General features: G+C 39.6%; 1 protein-coding gene across 1 annotated transcript in view; it reads left to right on the top strand.

The window, feature by feature from the left end:
- Positions 1–486: 486 nt before the first annotated feature.
- Positions 487–22151, top strand: part of ALDH1L2 (aldehyde dehydrogenase 1 family member L2) — a 35245-nt gene continuing 13580 nt past the window's right edge. The window contains exons 1-10 of the mRNA XM_068142293.1: positions 487–628; positions 6090–6231; positions 8401–8635; positions 9465–9630; positions 10482–10583; positions 12035–12124; positions 18266–18400; positions 18781–18906; positions 20430–20521; positions 21309–21456. Of these exons, the coding sequence (XP_067998394.1) occupies positions 557–628; positions 6090–6231; positions 8401–8635; positions 9465–9630; positions 10482–10583; positions 12035–12124; positions 18266–18400; positions 18781–18906; positions 20430–20521; positions 21309–21456 (1308 nt within the window). The 5' untranslated portion in view covers positions 487–556. The remainder of the gene's footprint in view (positions 629–6089; positions 6232–8400; positions 8636–9464; positions 9631–10481; positions 10584–12034; positions 12125–18265; positions 18401–18780; positions 18907–20429; positions 20522–21308; positions 21457–22151) is intronic.

Below are 22151 nucleotides of genomic sequence, written 5' to 3'. Positions count from 1 at the left end.
GTGTGAGACTCCATAATGATCAAGATCTTCATCAGTTTTGAGTTGACCAGGTGCTGAAGCTAAGAGCCGTGAAAGCCAGGACAGCTGCCCCAAGCTGGCCGATGGAAGTATTCCATACCATAAATGTCACAGTCGCTCTAAATTACATAGTTTACTGAGTTTACTCTTTTCCTGATGGCCACTGTCACTGAAGGGTCTCACCTGTCATTCTGCTCCCAAGCCCTGTTCTCCTTTTTGGTGTGACCTTCACATTTTCAAGTGGAGCTGTGGTGCTCACAGTGCTTGACCATCTGTCATTCGCTGCTGAGAGCACACAGCTCGCAAGCACTGACACAGTTGGGCGGAGCACAACTTTGTGCACTTTCTGTTAATATTAACAGTAGGGGTGTTTATTATTGGCTTATTAAATCTGTTTCCATTTCAACCTACAAGCTGCGGGGCGCCAGAGGCATCGGCGCGCGTTGCGTAACAAGAGGCGGTCCGCCGCGGCTGCGCTGCAGGCTCGATCTTCGCCGGGCATCCAAGAGAGCCGAGGGACTCGGCGGTACGTCTGAAGATGCTGTGGACAGCCCCTCGGCTGCTGCGGACAGCCCCCCGGCTGCTGCGGACGATCTGCACGTCGGCGGCGGTGAGTAATGGGAGGCAGGCAGCGGAGGATGTGCCGTGCCGTGCCCGGGAACGAACAGCGGCGGCAGCTCCGCTGCCTGCCGCCCCACTCGGAGGGCAGCAAGGGGCCGAGAAAGGAGTGGGAAGCGGTGACTGGGGGTGGGGGTATTTTCCAGGATGTGATGCGTGCATATTGCCTCTGCCGGGGTGTTAGCAAAGCGCGCACAGGCACGGGAAGGTCAGGAGGACTCAGAAGAGAGCTGGTTTGACTGAGGAAGCAGCATCTTGTCCGTCTGTTCTGCGGGCGGGATCGCAGTCGTCAGCTGGGCGCTGCATTTTGCAGACATGTGCCTGGAAGCTGCAGAGAACAGGCACTAGTGACTCTGTGATAATCACCGGTTACCGTGTGTCGAGAACAATGCGAGTGTGGCCCTTTGCTGCCCCACTCACTCTGACACTGCCCTGCGAGTAGCGGAAGGTTGCCTTCTCGGTTAGGAAGGACCGTGCCTGTCCCCCGTACCAAAGAGAAGCCCTCACACTTCAGCCTAGGAAGAGTGTTTAGTTTGTCACCTCATCGCCAATTCCTAGCCCTGGGATGGTGCGTTGCTTGGGATTGAAATTGATGGCCTGAACTCCTCTGCACCCATGGTTTACTTTTTTCCAGCTGTGTTACAAGCCGTTCTTTATGTCCTATTAAATATGTAGGGTGCAAGAACTCCTGCAAGTAACTGCTCCCTGAAAGCCTTACCTGGTCCAAATTGTCCAGATGTGTAGGTCTGGCACACTGAGTAAGGCTGGGAGATTTTTTTGTCCAGATGTGTAGGTCTGACACACTGAGTAAGGCTGGGAGATTTTTTGTCCAGATGTGTAAGTCTGGCACACTGAGTAGGGCTGGGAGATTTTTTCTTTCCTAAAGGCTGTTCTTTGTTTCATGTTTGACTGCCCAGTTTAGCGTGAGGACAGCAGTCCTCCAAAGGTGGAAGGCATTAGAATAAAGCAATGCAGCACAAGGGTTTTGAAAATGCAATCAGCAGTGCCAAGAATGAGAGTAAATGCCTAGCAAGAATGCATTGCTCGTAGACATGTAAATGGGAGGGGAGGTTCTATGAGAAGTTTCCATTTAAAGGCACTAGAATTTAGCACACATAGGGAGATCCTCAGCTGAAATAAAGTTGCAGTATTGCTTTTCAAAGGAAGCCTTATTCTACCTTGCTGTTCAAAAAGATGGACCATATTAAAATATGTACTAACTTCAGTAAATTCTTTCACAGAATAAAATATTGCTGTCTGTTTGATAGTAAGCTTCATAACCACAGTAGCAGTTATCAAATGTTAGCCTTCAAGAAATGTGATTAGAGACTGACAACCAATTAAATGTTAGACACACAAACAAAAGAGGCAGTAACAGAAAATCGTTTTTATCTGTGAAACAGATGTTCCCCTATGGAAAGGTTTTGTAACGTTAGGCTCTTCTGAAACAAGAAACTAGAACTTGACAATCCCCAGCATTGGTCAGTCTTCTTCTCTATGCAGTGCTTACTTAAATTTGTTAGCTTTATTTTTTTGTGAGGTATTCTGGACTAAAAAACCCAAACAAAACAAACCAAGAAATATTGTATATCTTTTAATGATGTATATCTTACAATGATTGTATATCTTCTAATGTAAATTAAATGCTAGCACAATATCAATAGATGGTATGGCCAGAATTTTTAAACAGGAAAATCCAACTTAAATATGTTTTTTTCATATTGAAGCAGAGAAATGAAAGTGGACTTTCAGACAAGTTGAACATTCAAGATAAACTGCTTCTACAAGCAATTCTCAGATTTTATGCTCCTTGTTTCTGAAGAATAAAGGCAGAAGTCTCATTTGGGCTATATTTATTATGCTCTTTCAATGTACTAGCTGGGCTACCATTGTAAATTAGCATAGTACAGGAATCAGAGGATTTCATACCATACCAAACATGCTCAGTGATCCAGTGTGTTAATTTCTCTCCAGTTTGCCTGCTATAGTTAAAATAACAAAATCTTATTATGAAAATCCAATTACTACTTTTTATAACACAGCAACATTTCTACTGCAAAAGCAAATACATCAGTCAGAAAGCATTGGTAATGAAATTTGCCTGCATCCATGGGGCCTTGCTACATAACAATTATGATGATAAGTTGTGCTAATTGTAATTCCAAATAAGGTCTTGTCTTTATTAAAAACAAAGCAGTAGGCATATTTTAGGCATTACTGCCTGCAGTGCAGCATTGATTAGTGATATTATCATCACTGGTCTCATAGTCATTTTTTACCAGTTAACTATAACAAACTGATTTTGCAGGAGCCTGGGTTATGTTCACCTTAACATCTTATTAACTGTTACTGCTGCAGTTGGTCTAGTGCTGACTAATGCTGTAATACAGGGAGAGGTTTGCTTTGCAGTTTCATTCTAAGAGAAAATATTGTCTCTGGACAAAGAGTTATTTCCTATTGCTTTGTGTAAAAAAAATAAAAAGCACACTTGAAGATTCCTCTAATGGAAATGACCCATTCTAAGGCCAGCTGCACAACTAAAATGTAACCTGAAAACAGCAAAATACATCCATAATATTCCAACTGTGAAATCAATTGCAATGAAATGGATTATGGTTTTGAGTAACCTATAATTCAGGACATTCCTCTTTGTATGGAATAGGAATAGGAATAGGAATAGGAATAGGAATAGGAATAGGAATAGGAATAGGAATAGGAATAGAATCTAATCAACTAAACCATGGCACCAAGCATGCCATCAAGTCTCCTCCTAAACATCTCCAGGGATGGTGACTCCACCACCTCCACACTCAGCCCACTCCAATGGGCAATCACTCTTTCTATGAAGAATTTCTTTCTAACATCCAGTCTAAACCTCCCCTGGTGCAGCTTGAGACTGTGTCCTCTTGTTCTGGTGCTGGTTGCCTGGGAGAAGAGACCAGCCCCCACCTGTCTACAACCTCCCTTAAGGTAGTTGTAGAGAATAATAAGGTCTGCCTGGAGCCTCCTCTTCTCCAGGCTAAGCAACCCCAGCTCCCTCAGCATCTCCTCATAGGGCTTGTGCTCCAAACCCCTCCCCAGCTTTGTTGCCCTCCTCTGGGCACATTCCAGCAAGTCAACATCCTTCCTAAATTGAGGGGCCCCGAACTGGACACAGGACTCAAGGTGTGGCCTAACCAGTGCTGAGTACAGGGGGAGGATGACCTCCCTGCTCCTCCTGGCTACGCTAGTCCTGGTACAGGCCAGGATGCCATTGGCCTTCTTGGCTGCCTAGGCACACTACTGGCTCATGTTCAGCCTACTATTGACCAATACCCCCGGGTCCCTTTCTGCCTGGCTGCTCTCCAGCCACTCTGACCCCAGCCTGTAGCACTGCATGGGGTTGTTGTGGCCAATGTGTAGAACCTGGCACTTAGATGTGTTAAATCTCATGCTGCTGGATTCTGCCCATGTGTCCAGCCTGTCAAGGTCTCTCTGCAGAGCTCTCCAACCCTCTAACAGATCAACTCCTGCCCCCAGCTTGGTGTCATCTCAAATTTACTGATGATGGACTCAATGCCCTCATCCAGATCATTGATAAAAATATTAAAGAGCATGGGGCCATGCACTAATCCCTGGGGGACACCACAGGTGATTGGCTACCAGCTGGATGTGGCACCATTCACCATCACTCTCTGGGCTCAGCCCTCCAGCCAGTTCCTAACCCAGTGCAGAGTGCTGCTGTCCAAGCCATGGGCTGATAGCTTGGCCAGGAGTTTGCTGTGGGGGACAGTGTCAAAGGCCTTGCTGAAGTCCCGGTAGACTACATCCACAGCCTGCCCCACATCCACCAGGTGGTCACCTGATCATAGAAGGAGATCAGGTTAGTCAGGCAGGGCTTGCCCTTCCTAAATCCATGCTGGCTGGGCCCGATCCCCTGGCCATCCTGTACGGGCTGTAGTACGATCTGATGGGCAGCCTAGATCATTTGACATCCTGTCAATAGCCCATTTAGTGAAGGCTTTCTCATGTCCCAGCACCTTATGAAAGGAAAAAGAGGAGGGAAAAGAATTAAAACCTAGGTGCGCCAACACACAGAACAAATACCAGCGATTAAGATACTGGAATGGTGCTTTGATTCCTATTTATCTTTCTAAGCTCAGGGCATCTAATGGGTCATTCAGTAAAAAAGGAAGTCAAACTCCCTTTGGCAAAGAGGAAGTTAAGAATAAAGGTGGGGTGTATGTGCAGTTGTTTGCTACCTTACATTCGGGCCTTCTAGGAGGAGAGATCTTTGTAGTTTGAGTCTAGGACTACTTTCTACCAAATTCAGTTTGGAGGAAGGTACTATTTCTGTTTATTCTGTGTGGACCTTTCCTTTATGACCAGGTCTGCTAGTCCATTTGTTTTTCAAAGGTATCCAGTTTTTCAGTTTCCAGAAGCTGATGAAAAATGCAAAGACAGTGCTTATAGAGACAGTTCCACCCTTCTGCCAGTGATTGAATGCTTATTCCTGCTACCCTGCTGGACCTGTGTTAGGACTCAGGTCAGAGCAACTAGATCCAGTTAAGAATAAGCCACATTTTGTCAGGTCAGTGCCTCTCTACCTCAGTACTTTAATCCAGTTCAAGTAGCCACAGGAGTACCAGTTCTGGGATAGCAGAGATGTTAGAGGTGGTGGACTGGAGGCAGGGTGAGAGAGGAGCACAACTGTCCCACAAATCTAAAGGGACTCTTAAGGAATCATTAGTTTTCTCCAGGTGCAAGCACTTGAATTAAGTAGCAGCACATGACATCCTGACGTCATAGAAGTGCTGTGATTCTTACTATCCTAAAAATAAGAAGTGGAAACAGTTATTTGGACCTACTCAGTCTGAAGAAGCTTAAAAGCATATGTCCATTGTACTGGAATGCAAATGCAGGAGACAATGGAAGTCCAGCAAGGGAACCTCACACTTAACAGTATTTCCTTGTAAGAACATCATATGGATCATCACTATCCCTAACTTTGCAGGAACAATGCAAGCTTGTCTTCTTTAGTCTATACATGTTAATCACAGATGTTATGCTAATACTCAGTTATAAGGATTTAAGTGTTTTGTGTGCCTGTTTAAAAAATGTATTGTGATTTCTTACGATATTTGTTCTGACTATGAATAAAATCATGGAGCCTGTTACACCTCTTGTAACAAGCAGTGAGTCTGTCTAATGAAAACTCTGAGAAAGTCATATAAACACCAGTGGCAGTGTCAGATGATTCTGTTATGTTAAGTGTGGTCTCTCTGAATTTTACATCACTGGTCATTAATGTAAACAAATTATTCCTTCAAGGGTGATTGGGTAGAAAGGCTAGAAAGACTATTCCTTTTTAAAAGGAAATGAACATGGAGCAAGAAAAAGCAAGAAAGAAATGTAAGCAACAATATATTTTCTTTGCATCCTAGAACATGATTTGGTTTAATTCTTTTTGCCAGGTTTTTCAAAATAAGCTAAAGCTAGCCCTTATAGGTCAAAGTATTTTTGGACAAGAAGTTTATACCAAGCTGAGGAAAGAGGGACATAAAGTTGTGGGAGTATTCACAGTGCCTGACAAGAATGGACAAGCTGATCCTTTGGGTAAGTGTAACCTTAATCCAAATGTTAAAACTGCAGGCATACATAACAAACTTGCTTTTTTATGGGAAGCTGATATCCATATGGGAATCACTTGCGTATATTGCCTTTATTATACTGGATTCAGCACAAATGTTATGCTTCAGCAAACGTTAAGTCCCATAACTGGTTTACTCTTGTCAATATTTACAAGTTGTTTCTAAGCATACAGGGCCATGAATCAAGATACTTGAAAAATAAACTAATCTGGGTACTTTATTTGGATGTATGTTATCCTGAACTAGATCTCAAGCTCATATGTCTGTCACCTGTTTCCCTGTGCTGTCTGGGATATTCAAGGCATAGAGCGAAGACTGTTTACCTCTGGCTTCCTGCCTTTTTCTGACAAGCTTGCACATAGCAGTGGTCCTGCAGATCCTGTTTCTCCTCTGCCTGGACTATGTAAAATGCATTAAAAAGCTTAGAGGAGGCTTTGCTCTTGCTTTTTCCATCATCAAAATGCAGAAGGATTTTCTAGACTTCCTAAAGAAAGAATTATTGTCTGAAAGGTATTAAAAATTGTACTGGTAGAGCAGAAACCAGCTTTTTTGCTACTTTGGAATCATCTCACTAGTAACTTTTTGGTTTTTTTCCCAGTGACAGAAAAATTGTGAGTTAATGTGATTAGCAAACAGAAGTGCCAGAATGGAATGTGTCATTATAGACAACCTGAAATTAAAACTACATTCCACGAGCTGTCTCTAGTTGGGGGTTATTTTTTTTTTGTTGAGTCCTGACTTGTTTTTACAGAACTCTTATGAGAGAAGAAGCAAACATAAATTTTGCTTACCTGGGCTATGGCACTCCTAAACTAGCATATAGTTCTCAAGCTTATTGTATCCTATAACTGTACCTCATTAAAAGATTTAATCATATTTTGGAAGAATTAGAGAAAACAATTATTAGTTTAGAAAAAGACAATTCAACTTCCCAGCTCTGGAAGCATACTGTAGTACTTGGTTCTGTTCTATAAATTATTATTGTACAGTTATTATACTATCAGATGTAGCTAAGTAAAACTTCCTCTGATTTAAATAATATATTTATTTTAACTAAACAACAGAATTAGTTTATTGGTCTCCTGATGGGGAGTAAAAAAAAGAGAGAGAGAAATAACTAGATGCTTCATTGCTTTTTACTTCCAGATGACTCATACTGTGTCTCAAGTGAAATTTGCTAATGTTTCTGTATCCTCAGACAACTACAAGTTCTGTTTCTCATAGCAACTGCAATATACACTAACTTCCCTGGAGTGATATTTAAGTAAGCATTTTCTTAAGACTTAAGATAATAGGCAACAGATGCTTTATGTAAAACGCAAGATCTAATTTCTGAAGTGAAATAGAGAAAGAAAAATCCCAAATGTGTCTAGAAATATAAATTAGGTGAATTTTCTATACTTCTTGTTTTCCCTTTTCTTTCTATTACACACACAACTCAACAAATGTAGAATTGGACTCTATTATCTAACTCTCTGTGCTGAGTTAAGTGGGTGTGCAGTGAAATTTATCAATCACCTAAAAATCCTCTCTGCAGCTGGTGTGCATTTTTTTTTCCCCCTCAACTTTTGACTTAATTTTGGGCGTAGCTTGTGTCTCACAGATAAATGAAAGCATTTCCAGGGGCACTGTGAAACAGAATTTCAAGGAAATTACTGAAGGTCACTAGCGTCTGTAATTATTTGCACCACGTGGCATAAAGCTGCTATGTGAGTGAATCTTAGTTATATGTAGTTGTATTCACGTAAAAATTGCTGAAGTAGAAAATTAAGTTCTGCTAAACCACACCATTTGCAGGCAAATGTAACAACCAGACAAGAAATGAGGTGTCACTGTTAAGTGATCAGTAACATTCTTTGATCTTTCCTGCTTTCAGTGGGTAGATATTAGCCAATTCACAAGAGTGAACTTAAAGTTGAAAATTACATAAGTTGTAGGCACGAGAATCAAAGACAGAATTAATAAAATATATCCAAGTGCAAAATATTTTTAAACAGTGTGCAGAACTGTACAAAGGGGTGGCTCTAATCATTCACTTAGTGATCTGCTTAAGCTGTCATGCAAATATCTCTCTGACTTCAATTTGAGTTTTTAACATCATTTTTTTGATTCATGTTTCGTTCTTGCCCCTCAGCACTGGCAGCGGAGAAGGACGGTACTCCTGTTTTTAAGTTCCCCAGATGGAGAGCTAAAGGCAAAACTCTCCAGGATGTACTTGAAGCCTACAAATCAGTTGGAGCAGAGCTAAATGTCCTCCCGTTCTGTAGTCAGTTCATCCCCATGGATGTTATTGACTGCCCAAAACACGGCTCCATTATTTACCATCCATCCATCCTACCACGCCATCGAGGAGCTTCTGCAATCAACTGGTGAGTTCCATGCCTCAAGACTGTGTTCATGTCACATTAGGATGTTGGTTTATACCCATTATTCATGTAAATGCTGGCACAGTTCTGTGGACTTGAAACTGCTCTGAAGCAACTTCAGCAGCTGAGTATTTAGTTCATGAGTTGCACTTCATACCTTAGATTTGTTATGATTTCTAGTGCAAGTGCAGCTGTCATTCTGGGAAGAGCAGTGATGTGGTCTGTACATTCACATATTTTATTTACACAGACAAACAGGCAGTCTGGAGTTTTCATACTCGAGAGTTTTCCACTCTGAGTTGAGCTCTTTTGTCATCTGTGCAAACACTGTACTTCCCTCACTGACCTACAGATAAATTATGAAGCTTGGCCAGTTAAACAACCATAAATTATTAGGATAACATGATGTCCAGAAGCTTCCATGTTAAAAATTGTCACAACTTTTGCACACTTTTTGCTCTCTGTCTCTTACCATTAATAATACATTAAAAATAATCATCACAATGAACTGTATGATAGACACCCTGGATTCAGTTGCACCATTTCTTATGTCACTTTGTGGAAACCACACATCCATGGTATCAAAACTGTGGGTTCCTGACTATGAAATGAGCAATAAAATTAGTGCTAAAGCTGGTTTTGAGTTGCTCTTTTGTCTACCTAAAGTAGATGAATGCGTAACAGATCAATTGACATCCCTGAATACATTAATAGTTTGGTTTGGTTTGGTTTGGTTTGGTTTGGTTTGGTTTGGTTTGGTTTGGTTTGGTTTGTTTGTTGGTTGGTTTGGTTTTTATTTGGTTTGTTGTTTTTTTGTTTTTCTTACATCCAGGACTTTAATTCATGGAGATAAGAAAGCAGGGTTTACTGTTTTTTGGGCTGATGATGGTTTGGACACTGGACCAATCCTTCTGCAGAGAGAATGTGATGTTCGCCCAAACGATACTGTGGATGACCTGTATAACCGGTTTCTCTTCCCAGAAGGAGTAAAGGCTATGGTATGTTTAACTGTACTAATTATCAACATTTTAAGAAGAAAAGAAAAGCATATGCTAGAATTTGAAAGCAAAGAAAATACAGACAAGATACATGCATTTGAAAAGACAGAGGTGGTGGCACTCAGCCAAATCCTGGACTTCAGTGAAGCTGCATTGTTTCACGACTGCTGAGGAGGTGGCCTCAGAGTTTTTGGTGGTTGAAGCAGGCAGAGGATATCCTGTTTCTACAGAGGGGAAAAAAAGCTGAATTTGTTTGGAATGTGGCTCTTTGCAAAGATTTCTTGAATGTTTTTACAAGGTGAAATTTAAGGCTCACTGAGAACAGGAAATTAGGGGTGAGGTTGAATAAGATTTAAAAAAAACCAAAACGGGGATGGTAACTCAAGTTCAGAGTCCTGGTGGATTGGCCTTGGAGTTTGTATGCTTGTCATTTTTTGTATCGTATTAAGATGAAAAGAAAATGTTTTAAAAGTGCTGAGTATGGATAATTAGATATATTTTTTTTCCTCTCTCAATTTAAATACAGAGAAATAACTTTTTGCAGAAAGAAAAAGGAAAGAGTTAAATACAATCATACACAGCCACATTCTGGTCCTGCAGAATTTAGGCAGCTGCTGTGTATTTGGTGTCTACTCCTATCATATTTCTGAGGTTATGTCTTTTCTGAAGTCAGTTTCAGTATATATGTATGTTAACCAGTGCAGCATTGGTCCTCTATGTTTTGGAAATACTAGGTTCTAAAAATAAACCAGTTACTCTTGTGGCAGAAAGACTTTTGCTGTCATTCACAAGTATGACTGTGGAAAAAAGGTGAAGCAAGCTAACATTGAATCTGTTACTTTTTCGCTTAGGTGGAAGCTGTGACTCTAATTGCTAATGGTAAAGCCCCCCGTATAACTCAGCCTACAGAGGGGGCAACATATGAAGGGATTCAGAAAAAAGAAAATGCAGAGGTAATTTTAAATAACACTGTATTCTGTGTGATATCAGGAGTGATAGGAAGTTAACAAGAATTTTAACTTTGTTTCCTCACCCCCTGTTCTCTTTCATCAGTTGCTTATATTTATAAACTTGGTGTCCTACTTGGGATCATCTTCACACCGTGGATTCTTACTATTCATACTTTGAAATACAGCATTGAACGAGGACAGATTTCATTGTTTACCAAAGTCCATACTAAATTCTCTATGGCAACAGATTGACTGTTAGGAAAAGGAAGTGTTGGCAACACTTTCTTGCTGGCAACACAAAAATAAATAAATATAAAACTCACCTAAGCAAACAACAGAGAAAAAATTACATAACCACCCATGTAATAATTACATTATATAAGTACCCCCCACCACATTAGCCGTATCTTCTTTGTATCTGTGAAGGCCACCATAAAGTAGTAGTGAATGCTGCCTGTAATACTTTCTTTTCCTTTGCTGGACCAAGAGTTTCACCATCTTGCCCATGGTGAATGTAGTCCTTTCCACCTGAGAAATTGAAGGTGACTTACCTTAGAAATAAGGAGCTTCCTTGGAGTGAACTAACTTGTGGTAGTTTGAGCCTTAACTGGGACTTAAGAGCTCTGATGGGGGCAAGGCTGAGAATTCCTCCCCCACTCCCCCCTCCTCCTTCCCAATAGAGAGGAAAAAAAGAAAGGGAAGGAGCAAATAACTTAATCTCCCTGCTGTGAAAATCTATTTGTCTTATAACTTGCTTCTACATATTCCATATTCTTTGTGCTTAAAATAAGAAGGATAGCTGAATTTTGTTATATAATAGTTGTACTGATACTTTAACTATTTTGTACTTATACTGCAAGGATAAATGAATACATTTTCACCAATGCTACATATTAAATGTACATGACATTCTTAAAACATTATTTCCTTTTTCCTCAAGGCCTTGCAGAAATTGCAAGTATTAGGGATTCCATCTATGAAACAATTTACAAAGGGCTGATAAATGGTTAGAAAGTATTTTAATAGAAGTTTGTATATTTATTTAAAAACTTAGGATCCAAACAAATTTCAGCAGAAGGTGACACCCCAGACACACACTTACCTATACTTACACTATGATGAGTATATTTGTTGATCATAATATTATTTGCAAATTAATATCTAGTAGCAAGAGTTTTATTTTCATATTAGTGTGATGAGGAGAATCTATGAAAAAATAAAAACTGCACAGAACTCAGAAGTGCTAGGAGAATCCCATTTGATAGGTCTTTATGATTATCCATCTGGTGATCACTGGTCTTCATTTTTTAGACCAGAACCTTTTCTGTGTTATTAAATAAATGAACAATTGAAAGAGAAGGAGGTAGGATCTGTAATTCTTATATAGGAAAACACAGCTAATTTGATTTATACTTAAACACAGAAGAATTAACTGGGATGTTGTGGATTCCTAGATCTCCTGGAACCAACCTGCAGCAGCTTTGCACAACTGGATTCGAGGGCATGATAAAGTCCCTGGAGCATGGGCAACAATAGATGGCCAGGTATGCTCTGAAAACCAGAAGAATACTCTTCTTTTTTATACCCTCTTCTTGACCTTTTTTTCTTATAAAACTAAAGGTGTCTGCACAGGCAAATACAAGTGAGATTTGCATTGAAATAACTCTGATTTGGTGGCTATGTATTTTGTATATATCTAGAACAAGTACCTGAACAAATGTAGTTCAGATTTTTCTTTGATGAGATAAGAGCAATATCTGAAGAATAAAAAATATTGGGCATGGTACAAAGGAGTAAGAAGGGTGGAATGAGACTGTGACAATTATTTTGAGAAGCAGTCATGCATTATCATGCAACCCATGCTGTACATCACAGTATTGACAGAAAAAATAAACCACTGTGAGTTACTGCAGTGACAAAAGAGATTTTATTTTAAAGATATTTGGGGCTAAATTCATTGGCAGAAATACAAATTTCTCATTTTATCCAAATCAAACTATTTCCTTTAACTGTATTGAAAGTCCTATGCATTTGATCCACATTGTACTTGTATAAAATATTTTGAAATTACGTTGCCTTTCCTGGCTCCAGATTTTGTTACTTAAATATGAGCCAGCTGCATAAAGCCTGGTTCTACCCTAACGTCCAGGCGGCCTATTAAAAACAGAAGAGCTCAAGAGAGAGGCAGCTTTCAGCATTGCCAGCCTGGGAGCAGAGCAAGACTCCATCGGTCACTGTCAGGCTTCTGCCAATGTCTCCCTCTGGGCACGCTGTAACAAAAGCTGTTCCCTTTTCTGCACTGATCCCAGCATGCATGTTGTTACAGCTAAGCAGCTTTGCAGCTTTAAGCAGCTTGCAAAGTTTCACATGTCCTGGGTTGTAAACAGTATTGTAGTATGTTTGCAATGTCTGGATACTTGTGGTTTATTTATATTATATTAACGCTTCAGAACAGTATAATTTCATTATGAGAATTTTAGAGTGTGTTTAGGATCTGTGCACTTCTAATTCCCTTTTCCTGTCACTGGGCATCACTGAGCAGAGCCTGGCTCCATCCTCTTAGCAGTCACCCTGCACATCTTTATAAACATGACTGAGGTCACTCCTCAGTCTCCTCTTCTCCAAGCTTAAGAGCCACAGCTCCCTCAGGCTCTCCTTGTAAGGAAGGTGTTTCACTCCCTTAATCGTATTTGTGGCTCTGGGCTGGACTGTTTCAAGCAGTTCCCTGTCCTTCCTGAACTGAGGGGCCCAGAACTGGACACAATACTCCAGATGCAGCCTCACCAGGGGATGACAATTTATGTGCTACAAATTTTGTTAGGAGATCACTGAGTGTGTTAAGCTGTTCTACAGCTTTTAGGTAAGGGCTGGTTTTTTGGTAGGAGCCTTTAGCGGGCTTTTCTGTTTGAATGACAGCATTCTGTCGAGATTCACGTTTTAGCTCCTTACTGATGGATCTGCTTATTGCTTCACTAGTATGATTTCCTCAAAATGTTGTTGCAAGTGTGTTTTAGTAAGTGCAATGTTTATTGATATTTGAACTAACAGGCTGCCCTGGAGGGAACTATATATGCTATATGAGATGTTTCTTCATGTCATTTTGCAGGCTTATTTGTGCCCTTTCAATTCCTTGTACAAACTACTCGATGGGTGATGGGTTTGGGGATCTGTTACTATGATAAGGACTTCAGGCCCACAGATGTCCATATGTTGTTTCTAGACTTTTGTAAAATGCATAATTTAGGATGGAATGGGAATAACTGAATTGAGCCAGGCAAAGCTGCCTTCCAATAGCAAATACCACCTCTGGCTTCTTAGATTAAATCTGAATGCTAAAATTCCTTCAGGTAGTGGTAAAAAGCCTTTAGCTAATCTTTAACTCCTGCTTATACTAGAAATACTTAATGTATGCACCTCCCAGTCTGCAGTGGGAGTTGTTTTAAAAAGCCATGCAGTGCCAAGATAAGTTTAGCTGAAGCTGTCTACACCCTCAGTCCTGAGATTATTTCTTAAAGGGCAATTTTCAAATCTGTTTTTGGTATACAAGAGGAACACTACATTTCTCTGACCACTTAATAATTATGAATTACTCATTCCACTCCTATGAAGGATATAAAGGAATAGGTTTTGGCAATGGGTTTTATTTGTTTTATTTGTTTGTGGTGTGGTTGGGTTTCTTTGTTTGTTTGTTTGTTTAAATTCACTTTTTAGGTCATCCTCCAGGAACACAAAACTTTATTTGCCAAAGCCTCCTTTCCTTTTTATTGGGTTTTTTTCATAGGAGTTCTGGTGTTCTTGAGTCTGTTCTTGAATTAAGACTGTAGAGAAGGAAGATCAGTAGTAAACGATGAAAACTTTCTGGGTTACAAAGATCAAGATTTGATTCAGTAGGTAGTGTTGCTAAAATAGAGATGCTTTGTATTGGATTTAACTGTAAAACTCTTCTAATTAAAAAAAAACCAACCCTCTGTAATACTCTGCTAATTTGAATCCTGCGTGCTAGAGTTCAAAGATAGGATATTTTCTGTCTTCTGCCATGAAGACAAACTCAGAATTTCAAGTTAAGCTGATTCTAGCTGCAGAGTGAGAGGGACTCTGCAGTCATAGCACTTGTACAAATGTTTCTGTCCAAAATACCTAATTAGCACGTGATGCAGTTTGTAATGCCAATTATGCCAACTGGTTTGGAAGAATTCCAGCACATGGGTCAGTGTAGGGGGAGGGAGATGATACTGAAGAGTCTCAAATACTCTGGTAAGTTCAGGGTTGATGTAACAGTGCGCCTTTGCACAACTGTGGGTAACTTGGGTTCACTTTGTGTTTCCAGCTTTAGAGTCTTTAAATGCTATTGGAAAAGTTGTGCAAGAAGGTACTTTAGAAGGCATAGGTTTGTCAATGCTCAATGTAAGCCCTTTCTAGCTGTCACTTTATCAGTTAACTGGTTCAAATACCCCCTTGTTCTACATTACAGTAAAGTCATTGTGAAAAACAAAGCATGACCGCAGAAGCCATGGCTGTTTTCCTCTGAAAACTTATGTCTTGCCTCTGTTTCAGTAGTTCATTGTTATGTCAGTGTCCAAGGGCTTATCTGCCTGCAACACTCTCGTGAATGTTTTATGCAGTCCAAGTCATCCTTGACAAGATACAATTCCACATTCCTGTTCTTTTAGCAGTAAGTATGATGTGTCCAGTAGTTTGTGTAGTAGCACCTGGAATCTTACTTCCTGTTGAGAGCCCTTATCCTATGTGGATGTTAAAACTCCCCTAAAACTCGATGCCTCCTCCTTAAAGATCGGGTTCTGTGGTGACAGAATAGTTGAACACTTTCTCATTTCAAGGTGAAGGGACTCCTGGACTGGGTGACAATGTAAATATTGTCTTTGTAATAAATGAACAGTTCACATGGATATTATTTGTTACAACATTCAAAGTCATAGATAACAGTGATGGTATTCAGGGTTGACCAAAGCATAGTTACATAATTCTTAATGATGGAGTAATTGAGAATTACTGAGTCTTTAAAAAAATTGCTATGAAGACATAAAAAGGAAAGGTGTAGAATGTGTACATTTCTGCTGCTTTCACTGGGGATGTGACAGGTAACAGAGCTGCTTGTGATCAGGTCACCAAGCAAGCAAACAGAATGTATGTGCTGAGACTGCTTCTCTTTGGTGATTTTGTTGTTTGTCTTTGAACTTTTAATTTGATTGTGCTGGACATCTTGGGTCATCTAAGATGTCTAGAGAATTGTTTATGTTAGGAGGTAAGTGGTCTGCTGGTGAAAACCAGTTCTGCATTCTGTGTAAAATATTGAATAAGGAAGACGCCCAGCTGGAAGACTTTAAACTGTTGGAGAAACCAAGAAGCTTTGAACTGATTTGTGCTCAGCAGATTGTTTCCCTGGAGATCAGTTGATGTGAGAGTTGTGCTAAGGATATGTTAATGGTGTGGTTCACTTGGTGTGTCCTGCTGCAAGATGAAATCTGTACATGTGTATACCAAATGTGGCAGACTTCATAACCTCTTACTGAGGCTTTGACTATGCAGTGTCCTTAAGCTTTCTATTTTTACCCGTCGAGTCTGAAGCCTGGCCAAGTTGCAGGACCGCCTACTGCTCCTGGTCAAGCTGACCATTCAGGGGAGAAGGAGGAAAGTTGGCAAATGTGATTGTGGAAGCTATAGAGGTTTTCTGTTCCCTTGTACTCTCGTATAACTCACTGGCCAAAGCACCTCAGGGTAGTGCCTGCTGGCTTCTGGAATGCCTTTGGGGAGTTATTTGCATTGTTAGGGTGCTTTGCCTGGTGCCCTTGGGAAATTTTATTTCAACCCTCATCCTTTCTTTTGTGTTCTTTTTTTTTCATTTTGTATCTCAATCATTTGATTTCTTCCCTGTTTTAGTTGTATTCATTAGGCTCTTTGATTTTTACCAAGGATGCTGTGGTCAGTTGAAATTACCCCCCAGCTAATTTGGAGAAAACTACCCCCAAAATAAAATTGCCAGACTAGCTCAGTTTGGGATGGAAGCAAATTAAGCTCTATTTACAAGCAAGCTACAATCTAGCAATATGAAATGCAATGAATATGTACAAAATATACAATGTATGTACAATATTGTATGTGTACAATTTATAAACAACATAGAAACTCCTCAGAACCTCCTTGGATGGATCCAGGGGACCTGTTAATTTCCTCCCCCACTCCCTCCCTCCTTCCTGTTACCTCACACAGTCAAAACAGGTATCCCTTGGCAAGGTCATGGAAGAGAGAGAGAAAAGCAGAAGCAACAGAAGAAAAGAGAGAGAACTGTTTATGCCTCTGCTCTATATTTCATTAGCAATCCAATAAATTATACAGACCTTAGCATTATTTTTCTTTTACATCCACTGGGAATTTATTTTCAGTCTTTGCAGTCAGGAACTAGGCTAAAGTCCCCCCTTCAAACTGTAACTGATGCCCATCCCCTGAGGAGGAAAACAGCTTCTAAGCATGAACATGTGAGCAACATATTATAGACATGCATTGGTATCTAGGGGCTCCTAGAGCTAGGCAGTTACATGTGCTTAACTGGATGGATTTATCCTTTTCCAGTTTCCCTGTGAATGCTCATGCTGCAGCAAGGACTTCCAGGGTTTACCTGTTTGCTGCATGAAGGACAATTTCTTTTTGTTTGAGGTTACCATCTGCTAGCTCTGTGACCTTACTTTGGTTGACAGGCAGTGATTGGTATTTTAACTTTTTGGTTTGTGTGGTGCTGCTGTTGTCAACATGAAGATTGGGAAACCTTTATGCTGTGTTGAAATGTTACTGCAATTTTGAGTGGTCAGCTCTGGTTTTAAATAAAACCTTCCTTGCTATTGCATGTGGGAAAACGTCACCATAGGCAGCTGAAATTGTAATGTGTGGACTTTTGTGTTTTGATTATTTCTTAATCCACAACAATGACTCTCTTACAAAAAACATTACTGTCTAGCTACTGCACTAAGGAAGTTAAGATAATAGCGAGTAGTCTTACCTGGTCTTTTCTAGAACTTCAGCTATTGGACTCAATCTGCTTCTGATTGACATAAGTTAGATGCAGTCTGTTTACTGCAGATCTTTCTCTTTTGCTTCAGTTTTGGTAGTGAAGAAAGAATTTGAAAAAGATGCTGCCTTTTCCTTGTCTTTTGTTGCTATATTCCCCTCCATGTCCACTAAGGAGTGGAGGTTGTCCTTGCCCTTCCTTTTGCCACTAATATACTTATAAAAGCATTATTTGTTGTCTTTCACAGCAGTGGCCAGTCTTAAGTTCTAAATGGGCTTTTGCCTCTCTAATTTTTCCCCTACATTACCTTGCAACATCCTTAAACATTTCATGGGTTACCTCCCCTTTTTTCCCCCCTTAATTCCTCAAGTGGAGGGGGCCAAGCTCTTTTCAGTGATGTGCAGTAATAAGACAAGGACCAATGGATACAAACTTGAACACAAAAGAGGAGAAAAATTCTGTGAGGAGAAATTTCTTCCCAGTGAGGGTGATGGAGTACTGGAACAGGCTGCCCAGAGATTGTGGAAACATTCAAAACTCGCCTGGATGCATTCCTGCATGGACTGCCCTGGGTGATCCTGCTTTTGGCAGGGGCGTTGAACTTGATAATCTGTGGAGGTACCTTCCAACCACTAATGTTCTGTGATGCTGTGTTTATTTTTAGATGGTTACTTTTTATGGGTCATCATTACTCGATGCTTCAGTGCCTGAGGGACAAGAGCTGTCAATTAAAGGTGCTTCAAGACCTGGACTTGTAACCAAGAATGGTCTGGTCATTTTTGGTAATGATGGGAAGATGGTAAGTGCTCACTTTGGCAAACAAGAACATGGTTGGCTAACTGTAGCAAGAAGTACAAGTAGTGTGGAATCATCAGGCTATACAAATCCAGATTGTAATGACAGATAGCTAATTAGTTTGGAGTTTATCAATCCTTCACCATCCTTTGGAGGAAACCTTCGTGTTTTGCTTCTCACTCAATCCATATTAATTTCCAATAGAGATTAAAATGTATTGCTACTAAGAGATAATCTGAAAGATGGGTAGGAGTGGCCTGTGCTAAATTTCCTGCACCATAGCATCTTTCTTGCAAGCCATTTATTTTGCTATTTCACTAACCATATTACTGCCTAAAAACTTTTCATGCAAGGGATTAAAATTAATATCCTCTCATTTTTCAGGTACTAGTGAAGAATCTGCAGTTTGAGGATGGAAGAATGATCCCTGCATCTAAATACTTCTCTGCTGATGAACAAACTACCTTGGAACTTACAGAAGAGGAGAAAAAGATGGCAGAAGATATTAGGGTACTTCAATAAACTGCTTTACTAGAATATTACTTTAGGCAAAAACATTACATACTGCTCATTATAGGGAAGGTATATATTTTTTTTAGTCATGCTAATTGTTTTTTGATAAAACATGCTCAAAGAGTTATTGACATTCAAGTGAAATGGGGAATTGACTAGAGAGTTTTTTGACACATCACTTTAGAAAGCTTTCTTTGAGATACAAGTGATATAAAAAAAGGGCTTGGTCATAGGCTAAATGGTCTAATCAAGGTTAGCTATTGGCCCAATTCAAGGCTCAAGTAATAAACTTATAAATATTGCCCAAATTGTAAACAGGTCGCTCTTTGCTCCTTGCTATTGCTTCTATCAAGCTTTGTTCACTGGCATGCATACTACCAACCTCTGTAGTCTGCAGAGAAGCCAGCAACCCAGGAAGTACCGCCACCTGGGTCCCTGGAGCCAGTCAGTGTTGGCAGCTAGCCTGTGCAGCTTAACAACTAACTTAGCTACAAGTGATATATAATATCTTTTCAGTGTCTGTTTAGCACCAGATATGGTTCTGTTTAAATCCCCACACCTTTAGCTCTTGTGGAGTTGTAACCTATGCTTTACAAGCAGCCTTCCCTGGTAGTGCCCGGAGTCATAACTCATGATTGTAATGGATTTAAGTCTCTGAAATGTTCCTTTGAATATATAGACCTGTCCTTTTATCTCTTTAGCTGTTAAAAGCCGCAAGCTTCTTGTCCAGTCGCCATCTGGTGGACAAGCCATAGAATTGCACCAGCGAATCTTAATCGAATATTTTCTATGCTTTCTAATTGGGTTCAAATTGTTAAACTGTGCCAGTTTATTCTTACGACCATGCACTAGAATCTGCATATACATATTGATAAACGGCTATTAATACTTTTAAATATTAGTGCAATTAATTTTCATGTTTCATAGTTTCATATTTATAAATTAATAACCTCTTCATTACAAGCTATTGACTGACTGAGCTAATATCAAAAAGAACTGCAACCCCACAGTTCATGACACTACTTGATAACTCTGAAGCCTAATTATAATTAATTGAAATATTATATTAGCAGTTAATTCAGTATTCATGTTAGCAGAAATCTCCATCTTATGAATGCAGTTTAAACAACTACTTAGCTTTGCCCAAAAATTCCATCCATCTGGTCACGAAATGCTCCAGGCTGTCTATCCCTCTGCTGAAAATATATTCCACAAGGTAATGGGAAGTTATTATTTGAAATATGAAGAACTTTAAAAAGTGGGTCTGAAAGTTATTACCATTATACTATTCAGGTTTCTTACCTGATTAGGTGAAAGTATCATGGGTAAAATAGTATTTTTATAAGCTAATAATTATGAATTATTTATTGGCTAACATAAGGTCTCTAGACAGTTCAAAACACTCCTAAAATAATTTTCTGGTTTAGAATACAGGTACCATAGAAAATATGGTTCAATAAATCCTGGTTGCAATTAGAGCCTTATTCATTATTGCCCCCATTATTTTTATGTACTATTAGGCTATCTGGAAAGGAATTCTGAGCAATGTTGCTGTAATTGAGGATTCCACAGACTTCTTCAAATCTGGAGCATCCTCTATGCATGTTGTCAGGTAAAAAGATACCAAGAACAGCAAAAGTTTGAAGCCAAAGCTTCAATGTAAAGAAAGCTGTTACAGTACTTTTAAACCAGGATTAATTGGGTAGTGTTAAAAAATAAAATCTTCCTATATTTTCCAATACTCTAATTATTCCCTTTCCTACCTTTGAAAATGTGGCCATGCTCTGCTCCCAAAATTAGGAGATACTGTCATAATTCTGCTCTTTCTGTTGAAGAAAAATTCTCCTTAACTTCAGGAATATCAGCCATTTTGGGGAGCATGGTGATGCTCAAACCATTCCTCATGCAATGACAGGTATCTCAAGACCAAGTGGCTGGTTGGGAAGTTGAGTAAAGAGGGAAAAAGCTGCCTTGCATAGAAATAATTGAGCCAGGACATAATACAAGACCAGCATTTCATGTGTTGTTTTTAAACAAACTGATTATTGTCCTTACTACTTTTCAGACTCATAGAACTATGAATGTTCTCCATTGTATTGGTTATGGCAGTCCCATACACTATTGATTTTATCAATCAATATATCCTATTTGTCATTTATTTCCAAAAGTTTACCTAAAAGCATTCCAGAACTGACATTATCTTTTCAGTAATGCCTTTGATTAAATCAATAGGTTTCAGTGAAATGCAGAACTTCTGAGCCACTATTGGCACACATACATCTTCACATGCATACAAACTGGTGCCCAGTTTTGACCCCTTTCAACCTTCTAATGATTCCATTCTCTGACTAATTCTTTTTCGTTTGTAACTAAACTTATTCTTTCTTCCAAATCTTCAGAATGCTAGAAGAGATCAAACAGAAATACAGTGGACTTCAACTACAGAATGAAGATGTGTATATGGCCACTAAGTTTGCTGACTTTGTTCAAATGGCTGTCAGAAAATTTAGAGGAGAAGACAAAGAAGAAGAGTTAGTTGTTGATTATGTAAGACCTTTTGTTTTGCCTTTACTGCTTATTCTTTCTACGGTTTTTTTTGGGGGGTGTGTGTGGAGGGCAGACAATGTATTGCATTAGACTGCTTTGACACAGTAGGAAAAGCAAACAAATACTTGGTCATACAAACTCTTCTTCATGACTTTTCCCCTCCAGTTTTCATATATTTGCATTTTGTAATGGAAGTATGTCTAATGTCATTTAAGTGTACTGGAAACCAAGAGATCAAGAATAGAGAGTAGATGACACATGGGCAGATATTCCTATATCCCTTATAGTTTCTTGCTAGTATGCTTCAGTCAAAACTATTCTAGACCTTCTGCTTTCCTGAGGGAAACAGTACTCCTATGAGTCTGTTTGAAAACTTTCTATGAAAGGAAGATTGAGTGGGTTGTAAGTCATTAAGCAAGTCAAGATTTCTTCAATTTGAGAATTATGCATTTGATTCAAGTCCACTAGGACTAGCTTTAACCAGGGTTTAGTGTTAGTTTGAACATGGAGATCTAATGATAAAACTACAGAAACCTGCTGAACTATCTCAGGGTCTAGTTGTCGGTGTTCAGGGAGAACGTGATTTCATTTTCTTGTTACTTGTTTGTCCGCTTGCCTTAGATTGTAAAATATGACTGGAAGTTAGCTGTAGATATCAAAAACTTGTTAAGCTACACTAAAATATTAGCTATTGA

The sequence above is a fragment of the Melanerpes formicivorus genome, unplaced genomic scaffold (assembly GCF_026170545.1).
Source record: "Melanerpes formicivorus ecotype bairdi unplaced genomic scaffold, bMelFor1.0.p_v2 SCAF_8, whole genome shotgun sequence".
NCBI lineage: Eukaryota > Metazoa > Chordata > Aves > Piciformes > Picidae > Melanerpes > Melanerpes formicivorus.
This window is presented reverse-complemented; position numbering and strand designations above follow the sequence as displayed.